A 13,016-nucleotide genomic window follows, 5' to 3' on the forward strand; every position below is an offset into this window, starting at 1 on the left:
TGCAGTTTCTCCCTCAAATTAGCCACCAGAGCTGTATCATTGGTGAACAACAACTGACTAACTTCTCAGGCTCTCTTATCCACAACAGACTGCATACCTGCCCCTCTCTCCAAAACTCTTGCATTTACCTCCCTAACCACCCCATCTGTTTTTTGGTGCTGCCTTGCTATAGCTGGAAACAGTGATCAAATATGAAAAAGATGTGTGTGTGTGTGTGTGTGTGATGTCGCCATGGTTGTTCAAGTTGTTTATGGATGGGGTTGTGAGGAAGGTAAACGTAAGAGTTGTGGAGAGAGAGAGAGAGAGAGAGAGAGAGAGAGAGAGAGAGAGAGAGAGAGAGAGAGAGAGAGAGAGGCGAGGAGATGAGAGGGCATGGGAAGTGTCAGTTGTTTGCTGCTGATGCAGCACTGACAGCAGACTGAAGTGAGAAACTGCAGAAATTGCTGACTGAGTTTGGAAGAATGTGTGAAAGGAAGAAATGGAGTGTCAATGTTAATGAAAGCAAGGTTATCAGGTTTAGCAGGGTTGAGGGGCAGGTTAGTTGGGATGTGAGTTTGAATGGAGGACTCATGGTGGAAGTGCCGTGTTTTTGTGTTTTAGATACCTGGGAGTGGACATGGCAGCGAATGGGACCATGGAAGTGGAAGTGAGTCATAGGATAATGGGGGTGCATAGGTTTGGGTGTGCTGAAGAGTGTGTCGAAAGAGAGAACGTTATCTGGGAGGCCAAAAATGGGTATGTTTGAAAGTATAATAGTTCCAACAATATTACATGGATGTGTGGCATGGACTATAGATAAGGCAGTCCAGAGGAGGATAGTTGTGTTGGAAATGAAATTTTTGAAAACAGTATGTAGTGTGAGGTGGCTTGATTAAGTAAGTAATGAAAAGGTAAGAGAGAGATGTGGTAAATATGAGTGCGGCTGAAAGAGCTGAAGAGGTTGTGCTGAAATGGTGTGGACATACAGAGAGAATGAGAAAGGAAAGGCTGACAAAGAGGATGTACATGTCAGAAGTGGAGGGAACAAGGAGAGTGGGGAAATCAAATTGAAGAGGGAAGGATGGAGCGAAAAAGATTTTGAACACTCAGGGCCTGAACATGCAGTAGGGCGAAAGGCATGGACGGGATGGAGTGAATTGGAATGATGTGGTATACTGGGGTTGATGTGCTGTTAATGGACAGAACCAAGGCATGTGAAGTGTCTGGGGTAAACCATGGAAAGCTTTGTGGGGCCTGGTTGTGGATAGGGAGCTGTAGTTTAAGTGCATTACTCATGACAGGTAGAGAATGGATGTGAGCGGATATAGCATTTCTTCATCTGTCCCTAACTCTACCTCGCTAACATGGGAAACAGCAATCAAATATAAGAGTATCTGTCTGTCTGTCTGTCTGTGTCACTGGGATCTGCCTGCAAGAGGTTACAATGCAAGTGAAAAGTCACCTTTAGCGAGGCTATATCATTGGCAGTACAGTCTCATCAAAGAACTTATCATTCCGAAAGATTCCTCATATCCCTTCTGTTGGAGGGAGTACAGCCTTAAGTTGCAAGGGTCTTTAAAAAGAGGTCCTGGGTAACAGCAGGAATTTTTCATAGAAATTGGTCCTGGATAATTATATAAATAAATATGTGTTCCTGGACTCTCCCTGCATGACATTACACCGTGAGTGATATGTTATCTTTGTAAGGGCTGTATCATTGGGACTACAGGTTCACCAAAGAACTTCTCACTGTAGAGGAGGCTATCATTTTCCTGCCTTGGCCTGCAGGAGCTTTCAGGAGATCTTGGGTAACACCAGGTAATCATACAACACAAATAAAAGAATTTACATTTATGTGTTAGTGCTCTTTTTGATTTTTTGATTTAAATACAGTTGTCTTGCATATCCCAGACTGCAGTGTTAAAAATACCCTGTTTGAAATGAACTTGAAAATTAAAACCACATAGGCACTGGTACACATATATTCATATCTGAAAATGGAAAAAGCTGAATTGAAAATAATTGAATTTCATATTGTGACATACCACAGTGACCACTTGCCTGTGTAACAGAAAGTACCTTGATATTAGTTGTGTGAAGGTAAAGTTATAAGTATTTCAGATTTGTGTGCATGCTGTCTTTTAACAAATATTTTTTGCATTATGTAAGAATTTGCTCTCATGATAGTACATACCAATGTCATATAGAAATACATACTATCACTTATGTTTGGTAAAATGCTGATGCTAATATAATTGAAAACCTTTTAGATCAATATTCTAATATATTGTAAAGATATGTAAACACCTTTTTACTTTTTTTGATAGCTAACAACTTTTTATGTTGGGAAAATTAGATGTAAGAAAAGGCATCATGTCCTATGTGATAGAATGCAAAGTTTGCTTTTGTTTTCCTGGTTTAATAGTCACTTTTGTGTGATGACAACAAAAGTCTCTGAGGTCAATGGTGCCTTTACTGCCTGTTGTGAATATGGGAAAGTGAATTCACTGCAGAGAATGAAATACATTCTGTGTCATATCCAATTCAGGTGTTTATGTATGTTCCTTACAGGGGACTTATTGTCCTTTTCAAAATGAAATATCTGTAGAATTATTTACTTCATGTTCACAGAAACTAATTTCCTTGAAGACCAGCCATTTGCCTTTTGGCAACATTTTATAGTCATTAGTCATCTTATCAGTAGGAATGATAATGCCTAAAGTTTCATAATTTTTCACACTTGTGAAATGATATGCTGTCTTTTCTTTCTGCCTCACCCAAACGTTGGCTGCTAGCATTTAGTCACACATAACTCATGCATTCTTCATGATTAGATTTTCCTGCAGTATTCTCAAACATATTTTTTTATTTTTCTTTACAGAAAAAGGAAGGTTTCTGGCTTTGGACTTAGGAGGAACCAACTTCCGAGTGCTCCTGATTGAACTTGGTGACAAATGCACCATGGACAGTAGGATTTATGCTGTCCCTCAACCCATCATGGTTGGACCTGGTGATGGGGTAAGGAAAGAAAACATTTAATGTTTTACCTCAGGAATGTTGATCATATGCTTAAGAGCCATGAAGCATGGCAGGATGGAATGGTTAATGGACCTGTGAGATTCACATGATTACTATTGTAGTATGCTGGAAATATTTTGAAGTGCTCAAGTCATTAGCAGAAGTTGTTTCCTTTACTTCACCAAGTATATGGCGTTAAGAGTATGTAAGAAGCTGTGAGGTCATATGTGTTCAACCCTCTCTATGTAGATGGAATTGAAGTGAAGCAAACCCCAGGACCTCATTAATGGGGATCCTGCAGCTTCAAGACTGCACTCCAATCAGAAGCAGGGAAGAGAGGTACTCCTTTGGAGTGAGAACTTCCTTGACGAGAATGTACCCTTCCTCATCCATTGACAATGGTACTGCCTTGCTGAAGGTGACTTTTCCACTATTACTGTAACCACATTTAGGTAGATCTAATAACACCAACTACTTATTTCACAGTCACAGACACATTGATACATATCCCCACATACACATGCAGAAGCACATTTAAGCATGTGTATATGTTGTCCTTACTTTTTGCTTACATATCTAAATACACAATAACTGTTTAGGATAATTATGAGGCAATTAGAGAAACCTTAACCTTGAAGTGAGCAAAGAACTAAAAAAGTAAACATTATATCAGAATAAAAAGTAAAAAGCAACTCAAAGACAAAAAAGGGAAAAAATTGGTTGACACCTAAGTTCTTCACTCAAACACTTCCTATCATATGGTGAAGCAAATAGATAAAGAGATGGAAAAAGGAATTGATACTGATGTAATGATTTAAGTAAAAAAGTGTTTTCTAAAAGATATGAATACTTGGTAAGTAATAAAAGGGAAAGGGGTGTTGTAATAATAGTGTGGTTGAGAATACTTAGTAAGTTAAACAAGGGTAGGAGAGAGATGTGGTAACAAGAAGGGTGTGGTTGAGAGAGCTGAAAAACATGTGCTGAAATAGTTTGGACCTTGAGAGATTGACAAAGAATAACTATGTGCCATTAGTGGAGGGAAGAGAGGAAAAGGGGGAGACCAAATTGGGGATGGAAGGATGGAATGAAAAAGATTTTGAGCAACCAGGGCCTGAACATGCAAAAGGTGAAAGGCATCCACAGGGTAGAGTGAACTGGAATCATGTGGTATACCAGGGGCAATGTGCTCTCAGTGGACGGACTCCGGCATATGAAGCAGCCAGGAGAAACTGTGGAAAGGTCTGTGGGGGCCTGGTTGTGGATAGTGATCTGTGATTTCAGTGCACTGTACATGACAAGAAAATGAATGTGAGTGAATGCAACATTTCTTTGTTTCTGACACTACCTTGCTAACATGGGAAACTGCAAACAAGTATGAAAGCAAAGAAAAAAATAATGACAGTGATATTAATAATGAGGAAACCACTGCCACCTCAGCTGTTGGATTAGGGAAGTTGTGTGTGAATTATGATAGTAAGAGTTTTTCAAGATATATATCAATGATGTATTTATTCTCTGAGTTCTGGAGATTATGTAATTTTATATGTAATGCTGTTTAAGAAGTAGAGTTCTTAAATTTTTGTTCTATTTTGAGTTTGTTTGTTAGGACTGTTGATCAGGACATGAGGTGAAGTGAGGTTTGTGCATCTAAGACGAAGCTACATTTGACATCTGTTACAAAGGATCGGCTACTGCATATTTATAAAGTGGAAGTTGCATGCTAGACATATAAATAAAAGTCTGGACCAGGGTTTAATTCAGTGTCTCCATGCAGTAGGAGTAAGAGGACCACTCAGGTCAGACAGGAGCTGCATGGACTCTGAAAGAAAAAATGAAGAGTTTACATTCCTGGAAGTGGGGCATTTGTGCCTTTGCTTGGGTCCACAATCTCCTTAAGATAAGGGAGGCTGAGGGTCCTTTGCATCTTTAATGGTAGAAGGTTTGTTGAGCCACTACCCCATGGTATCCCTATCCAGTTCCAGTTTTAAGTGTTCTTAGTGAGAGTACTTAGTGAATTATACATTTCAGTTTCATTGGTTTTGTTAGAATGCTTACTATTTGCTCCCTCATTTTCAGCTCTTTGATCACATAGCTGAGTGTCTGGCAAGCTTCATCAAGGAGCGTAACCTGGGTGATGAATTACTTCCTTTAGGCTTCACATTCAGCTTTCCATGTAAACAAGAAGGACTAACTAAGGCTCGATTAGCACGCTGGACTAAGGGATTCAAATGTGAGGGTGTTGAGGGGCGAGATGTTGTAGAGTTACTCAAGCTAGCAATTGCAAGACGAGGGGTGAGTACATTCCATTTGTTAGTTATCATTATTACTTTACAGTGTAATACAATTCATATTTGCAAACAACAGGATGAGAGGATAGCCTCTCTGAGTAAAATATTAAACTGTTAAAGATTGAATCCTGAAAACCAAGTATTTGTTCTTGATTTACTTATTTTTCATGAGTATAATTAATTAGTAAATGGAATAAAAAGGAATATTGAAACTATTTACTCTTTCTTGTTCAGGATGTCAGGATCAAAATTTGTGCAGTTCTAAATGATACCACAGGCACTCTCATGTCTTGTGCCTGGAAGAACTACAACTGTCGCATTGGTCTTATAGTTGGTAAGTTTTTTATGTCAGTCTTGTCCACTAAGTTCTTACATTTTCTATACAAATGTAGTTGGTGGACTGTATTTATGATATGAGAAAAGGAATGGAATCTTATAAGTTTATCTATATGTTTGATATGAATCTTGATTTACTCAGAATTGAAAGTACAAGCTTAAGTGAAGAAGCACAAATCAGATATGAATATATACTTTTGATAACACAACAGTACATACTCAGTTTAAGATGGGAAATATGATTTGACAGAATAGATGGAAGTAAAATGATGAGAAGTTTTGAGTGAGGAAGCAGTTAAAAAGGCTTGGAAGTGTGAGTGAGTTAGGAAAGACCGAACAGAGACTCTACGGTATAGCTATATGAGTATGTGGAAGAGAAAATGAAATTCCTCTTCATTCTGTTCTAATTCAACCTCATAGGAATAACTTCAACAAATTAGAGTGTATAATTCTACTTCCTGACTTATGGTATATATATTTTGCTTTTGCTACAGTATTCACTAATCCTGTACTTATCGGATTTTTCTTTTTTTTTCTCTTGAGATCCTCCTTTGCTTTTTTTTTTTTTTTTTTTTTTTTTTTTTTTCAAAAGAAGGAACAGAGAATTGGGCCAGGTGAGGGTATTCCCTCAAAGGCCCAGTCCTCTGTTCCTAACGCTACCTCGCTAATGCGGGAAATGGCGAATAGTTTAAAAGAAAAGAAAAAGATATATATATATATATATATATATATATATATATATATATATATATATATATTATCCCTGGGGATAGGGGATTAAGAATACTTCCCACGTATTCCCTGCATGTCGTAGAAGGCGACTAAAAGGGGAGGGAGCAGGGGGCTGGAAATCCTCCCCTCTCTTTTTTTTTAAATTTTCCAAAAGAAGGAACAGAGGGGGCCAGGTGAGGATATTCCAAAAAAGGCCCAGTCCTCTGTTCCTAACGCTACCTCGCTAACGTGGGAAATGGCGAATAGTTTAAAAGAAAAAGATATATATATATATATATATATATATATATATATATATATATATATATATATATATATATGTATATATATATATATATATATATATATATATATATATATATATATATATATATATATATATATATATATATATATGTATATATATATATATATATATATATATATATATATATATATATATATATATATATATAATGTACTGATCTGGCTATATTTAGAACTAGAACAAAAAAATTTACCTTCCAAAGATTAATAAATACATCCAACTTACACCAATAACTCAGCTTGATCACTTGGTACTTTAATCAGACATCATGAAATAACTCATTTATATCAAAAATTTGCTTATACGGTACTTTGATATAGGGGTGAATGACACTTTTATATATATGAAGCGACATTGAACATGTCTTGATCTTTTGTTCCTTCTTACTCACTTTGATAAATCATATATGATTTAGAGTAGATTCTTTGACATCACTAATTTTGTCTATCCTTAGCTTTTCTTCAGATACTTAGCCAAAATTCACAACCTCACATTTTACCAAACATGCAACCCACACTATCTTTTCTTCTCCCGAGCTTTGCAAAGATCTTGATAGATTTTTATCATACTCGCTAAGATAAGATTTCAAGTACAATTTGGTGGCAAGTGTATTCATACCATTCTGATGTAGTTCTATATCCTCATTATTCATCCTTTCTAGGTACTGGAACGAATGCATGTTACATGGAAAAGTTGGAGAAGGTAGAGCTGTGGGATGGAGGTAATGATGGACCACATCAGGTAATTAAATGATCTGCGTTATGCTTTACAAAATGCTTAATATATATTGGCAGAATGCATGCATAGTGCCAATGTACAAAGGCAAAGGGGATAGAGGTGAGTGTTCAAATTACAGAGGTATAAGTTTGTTGAGTATTCCTGGGAAATTATATGGAAGGGTATTGATTGAGAGGGTGAAGGCATGTACAGAGCATCAGATTGGGGAAGAGCAGTGTGGTTTCAGAAGTGGTAGAGGATGTGTGGATCAGGTATTTGCTTTGAAGAATGTATGTGAGAAATACTTAGAAAAACAAATGGATTTGTATGTAGCATTTATGGATCTGGAGAAGGCATATGATAGAGTTGATACAGATGCTCTGTGGAAGGTATTAAGAGTATATGGTGTGGGAGGCAAGTTGCTAGAAGCAGTGAAAAGTTTTTATCGAGGATGTAAGGCATGTCTACGAGTAGAAAGAGAGGAAAGTGATTGATATATTGGCGGAATGCATGCATAGTGCCAATGTACAAAGGCAAAGGGGATAAAAGTGAGTGTTCAAATTACAGAGGTATAAGTTTGTTGAAAGCAAAAATGGGTATGTTTGAAGGAATAGTGGTTCCAACAATGTTGTATGGTTGCGAGGTGTGGGCTATGGATAGAGTTGTGCGCAGGAGGATGGATGTGCTGGAAATGAGATGTTTGAGGACAATGTGTGGTGTGAGGTGGTTTGATCGAGTAAGTAACGTAAGGACAAGAGAGATGTGTGGAAATAAAAAGAGCGTGGTTGAGAGAGCAGAAGAGGGTGTTTTGAAATGGTTTGGGCACATGGAGAGAATGAGTGAGGAAAGATTGACCAAGAGGATATATGTGTCAGAGGTGGAGGGAACGAGGAGAAGAGGGAGACCAAATTGGAGGTGGAAAGATGGAGTGAAAAAGATTTTGTGTGATTGGGGCCTGAACATGCAGGAGGGTGAAAGGAGGGCAAGGAATAGAGTGAATTGGAGCGATGTGGTATACAGGGGTTGACGTGCTGTCAGTGGATTGAATCAAGGCATGTGAAGCGTCTGGGGTAAACCATGGAAAGCTGTGTAGGTATGTATATTTGCGTGTGTGGACGTGTGTATGTACATGTGTATGGGGGGGGGGCCATTTCTTTCGTCTGTTTCCTTGCGCTACCTCGCAAACGCGGGAGACAGCGACAAAGTATAAAAAAAAAAAAAAAAAAAAAAAAAAAAAAAAAAAAAAAAAGTTTGTTGAATATTCCTGGGAAATTATATGGAAGGGTATTGATTGAGAGGGTGAAGGCATGTACAGAGCATCAGATTGGGGAAGAGCAGTGTGGTTTCAGAAGTGGTAGAGGATGTGTGGATCAGGTATTTGCTTCGAAGAATGTATGTGAGAAATACTTAGAAAAACAAATGGTTTTGTATGTAGCATTTATGGATCTGGAGAAGGCATATGATAGAGTTGATAAAGATGCTCTGTGGAAGGTATTAAGAGTATATGGTGTGGAAGGCAAGTTGCTAGAAGCAGTGAAAAGTTTTTGTCGAGGATGTAAGGCATGTCTGTGAGTAGGAAGAGAGGAAAGTGATTGGTTCCCAGTGAATGCCGGTTTGTGGTAGGGGTGTGTGATGTCTCCATGGTTTTTAATTGTTAATGGATGGGTTGTTAGGGAGAAGAGAGGGGCAAGAATGCAGTCTGTTGTGGATGAGAGGGCTTGGGAAGTGAGTCAGTTGTTGTTCACTGATGACACAGCACTGGTGGCTGAAGTTGGTGACTGAGTTTGGTAAAGTGTGTGAAAGAAGAAAGCTGATAGTAAATGTAAATAAGAGTAAGGTTATTAGGTACAGTAGGGTTGAGGGACAAGTCAGTTGGGAGGTAAGTTTGAATGGAGAAAAACTGGAGGAAGTGAAGTGCTTTAGATATCTGGGAGTGGATTTAGCAGCAGATGGAACCATGGAAGATGAAATGAGTCACAGGGTGGGGGAGGGGGCGAAGGTTCTGGGAGCGTTGAAGAATGTGTAGAAAGCGAGAACATTATCTCGGAAAGCAAAAATGTATATGTTTGAAGGAATAGTTGTTCTAACAATGCTATATGGTTGTGAGGCATGGACTGTAGATAGGGTTGTGCAAAGGAGGGTGGATGTGTTAGAAATGAGATGTTTGAGGACAATATGTGGTGTGAGGTGATTTGATCAAGTAAGTAACGAAAGGGTAAGAGAGATGTGTGGTAATAAAAAGAGTGTGGTTGAGAGAGCAGAAGAGGATGTATTGAAATGGTTTGGTCACATGGAGAGAATGAATGAGGAAAGATTGACAAAGGATATATATATCATAGGTGGAGGGAACAAAGAGAAGTAGGAGACCAAATTGGAGGTGGAAGGATGGAGTGAAAAAGACTTTGAGCAATCGGGGCCTGAACATGCAGGAGAGTGAAAGGCTTGCAGGGAATAGAGTGAATTGGAATGATGTGGTATAGTGGGGTCGACGTGGTGTCAGTGGATGGGATGCAACTGGAGGGATGTCTGATCATTATTTTCTGGAGGCGAAGGTGAAGATTTGTAGAAGTTTTTAGAAAAGAAGAGAGAATGTTGGGGTGAAGAGAGTGGTGAGAGTAAGTGAGCTTGGGAAGGAGACTTGTGTAAGGAAGTACCAAGAGAGACTGAGCACAGAATGGAAAAAGGTGAGAACAAAAGAGGTAAGGGGAGTGGGGGAGGAATGGGCTGTATTTAGGGAAGCAGTGATGGCTTGCGCAAAAGATGCTTGTGGCATGAGAAGCGTGGGAGGTGGGCAGATTAGAAAGGGTAGTGAGTGGTGGAATGAAGAAGTATGATTATTAGTGAAAGAGAAGAGAGAGGCATTTGGACGATTTTTGCTGGGAAATAATGCAAATGAGTGGGAGATGTATAAAAGAAAGAGGCAGTAGGTCAAGAGAAAGGTGCAAGAGGTGAAAAAAAGGGCAAATAAGAGTTGGGGTGAGAGAGTATCATTAAATTTTAGGGAGAATAAAAAGATGTTTAGTTATCGTGATGGGTGATTTGAATGCAAAGGTGAGTAATGTGGCAGTTGAGGGAATAATTGGTATACATGGAGTGTTCAGTGTTGTAAATGGAAATGGTGAAGAGCTTGTAGATTTATGTGCTGAAAAAGGACCGGTGATTGGGAATACCTCGTTTAAAAAGCGAGATATACATAAGTATACGTATGTAAGTAGGAGAGATGGCCAAAGAGTGTTATTGGATTATGTGTTAATTGATAGACGCACGAAAGAGAGACTTTTGGATGTTAATGTGCTGAGAGGAGCAACTGGAGGGATGTCTGATCATTATCTTGTGGAAGCGAAGGTGAAGATTTGTGGGGGTTTTCAGAAAAGAAGAATGTTGGGGTGAAGAGAGTGGTGAGAGTAAGTGAGCTTGGGAAGGAGACTTGTGTGAGGAAGTACCAGGAGAGTGAGTACAGAATGGAAAAAGGTGAGAACAAAGGAGGTAAGGGGAGTGGGGGAAGAATGGGATGTATTTAGGGAAGCAGTGATGGATTGCGCAAAAGATGCTTGTGGCATGAGAAGCGTGGGAGGTGGATTGATTAGAAAAGGTAGTGAGTGGTGAGATGAAGAAGTAAGATTATTAGTGAAAGAGAAGAGAGCGGCATTTGAACGATTTTTGCAGGGAAAAAATGCAAATGAGTGGGAGAAGTATAAAAGAAAGAGGCAGGAGGTCAAGAGAAAGGTGCAAGAGGTGAAAAAGAGGGCAAAAGAGAGTTGGGGTGAGAGAGTATGATTAAATTTCAGGGAGGATAAAAAGATGTTCTGGAAGGAGGTAAATAAAGTGCGTAAGACAAGGGAGCAAATGGGAACTTCAGTGAAGGGCGCAAATGGGGAGGTGATAACAAGTAGTGGTGATGTGAGAAGGAGATGGAGTGAGTATTTTGAAGGTTTGTTGAATGTGTTTGATAATAGAGTGGCAGATATAGGGTGTTTTGGTCGAGATGGTGTGCAAAGTGAGAGGGTTAGGGAAAATGATTTGGTAAACAGAGAAGAGGTAGTAGAAGCTTTGCAGAAGGTGAAAGCCGGCAAGGCAGCGGGTTTGGATGGTATTGCAGTGGAATTTATTAAAAAAGGGGGTGACTGTATTGTTGACTTGTTGGTGAAGTTATTCAAAATATGTATGACTTATGGTGAGGTGCCTGAGGATTGGCAGAATGCTTGCATAGGGCCATTGTACAAAGGCAAAGGGAACAAAGGCGAGTGCTCAAATTACAGAGGTATAAGTTTGTTGAGTATTCCTGGTAAATTATATGGGAGGGTATTGATTGAGAGGGTGAAGGCATGTACAGAGCATCAGATTGGGGAAGAGCAGTGTGGTTTCAGAAGTGGTAGAGGATGTGTGGATCAGGTGTTTGCTTTGAAGAATGTATGTGAGAAATACTTAGAAAAGCAAATGGATTTGTATGTAGCATTTATGGATCTGGAGAAGGCATATAATACAGTTGATAGAGATGCTTTGTGGAAGGTATTAAGAATATATGGTGTGGGAAGCAAGTTGTTATAAGCAGTGAAAAGTTTTTATCGAGGATGTAAGGCATGTGTACGTGTAGGAAGAGAGGAAAGTGATTGGTTCTCAGTGAATGTAGGTTTGTGGCAGGGGTGTGTGATGTCTCCATGGTTGTTTAATTTGTTTATGGATGGGGTTGCTTGGGAGGTGAATGCAAGAGTTTTGGAAAGAGGGGCAAGTATGCAATCTGTTGTGGATGAGAGAGCTTGGGAAGTGAGTCAGTTGTTGTTCGCTGATGATACAGCGCTGGTGGCTGATTCATGTGAGAAATTGCAGAAGCTGGTGATTGAGTTTGGTAAAGTGTGTGAAAGAAGAAAGTTGAGAGTAAATGTGAATACGAGCGAGGTTATTAGGTACAGTAGGGTTGAGGGTCAAGTCAGTTGGGAGGTAAGTTTGAATGGAGAAAAACTGGAGGAAGTGAAGTGTTTTGGACATCTGGGTGTGGATTTGGCAGCAGATGGAACCATGGAAGCAGAAGTGAATCATAGGGTGGGAGAGGGGGCAAAAATTCTGGGAGCCTTGAAGAATGTGTGGAAGTCGAGAACATTACCTCGGAAAGCAAAAATGGGTATGTTTGGAGGAATAGTGGTTCCAACAATGTTGTATGGTTGCAAGGCGTGGGCTATGGATAGAGTTGTGCACAGGAGGGTGGATGTGCTGGAAATGAGATGTTTGAGGACAATATGTAGTGTGAGGTGGTTTGATCGAGTAAGTAATGTAAGGGTAAGATAGATGTGTGGTAATAAAAAGAGTGTGGTTGAGAGAGCAGAAGAGGGTGTTTTGAAATGGTTTGGTCGCATGGAGAGAATGAGTGAGGAAAGATTAACAAAGAGGATATATGTGTCAGAGGTGGAGGGAACGAGGAGAAGTGGGAGGCCAAATTGGAGGTGGAAAGATGGAGTGAAAAAGATTTTGAGTGATCGGGGCCTGAACATGCAGGAGGGTGAAAGGCATGCAAGGAATAGAGTGAATTGGAATGATGTGGTATACCAGGGTTGATGTGCTGTCAATGGATTGAACCAGGGCATGTGAAGTGTCTGGGGTAAACCATGGAAAGTTGTGTTGGGCCTGGATGTGGAAAGAGAGCT

General features: G+C 39.5%; 1 protein-coding gene across 7 annotated transcripts in view; it reads left to right on the plus strand.

Annotated features, from left to right (window-relative positions):
• Positions 1 to 13,016, plus strand: part of Hex-A (Hexokinase A) — a 194,107-nt gene that overhangs the window by 165,491 nt on the left and 15,600 nt on the right. For all 7 annotated transcript variants that reach the window (XM_071665880.1, XM_071665878.1, XM_071665879.1 and 4 more), the window contains 4 exons: positions 2,861 to 2,997; positions 5,074 to 5,289; positions 5,520 to 5,619; positions 7,322 to 7,401. In XM_071665880.1, the coding sequence (XP_071521981.1) occupies positions 2,861 to 2,997; positions 5,074 to 5,289; positions 5,520 to 5,619; positions 7,322 to 7,401 (533 nt within the window). The remainder of the gene's footprint in view (positions 1 to 2,860; positions 2,998 to 5,073; positions 5,290 to 5,519; positions 5,620 to 7,321; positions 7,402 to 13,016) is intronic.

This window comes from Panulirus ornatus, chromosome 10 (assembly GCF_036320965.1).
Source record: "Panulirus ornatus isolate Po-2019 chromosome 10, ASM3632096v1, whole genome shotgun sequence".
NCBI lineage: Eukaryota > Metazoa > Arthropoda > Malacostraca > Decapoda > Palinuridae > Panulirus > Panulirus ornatus.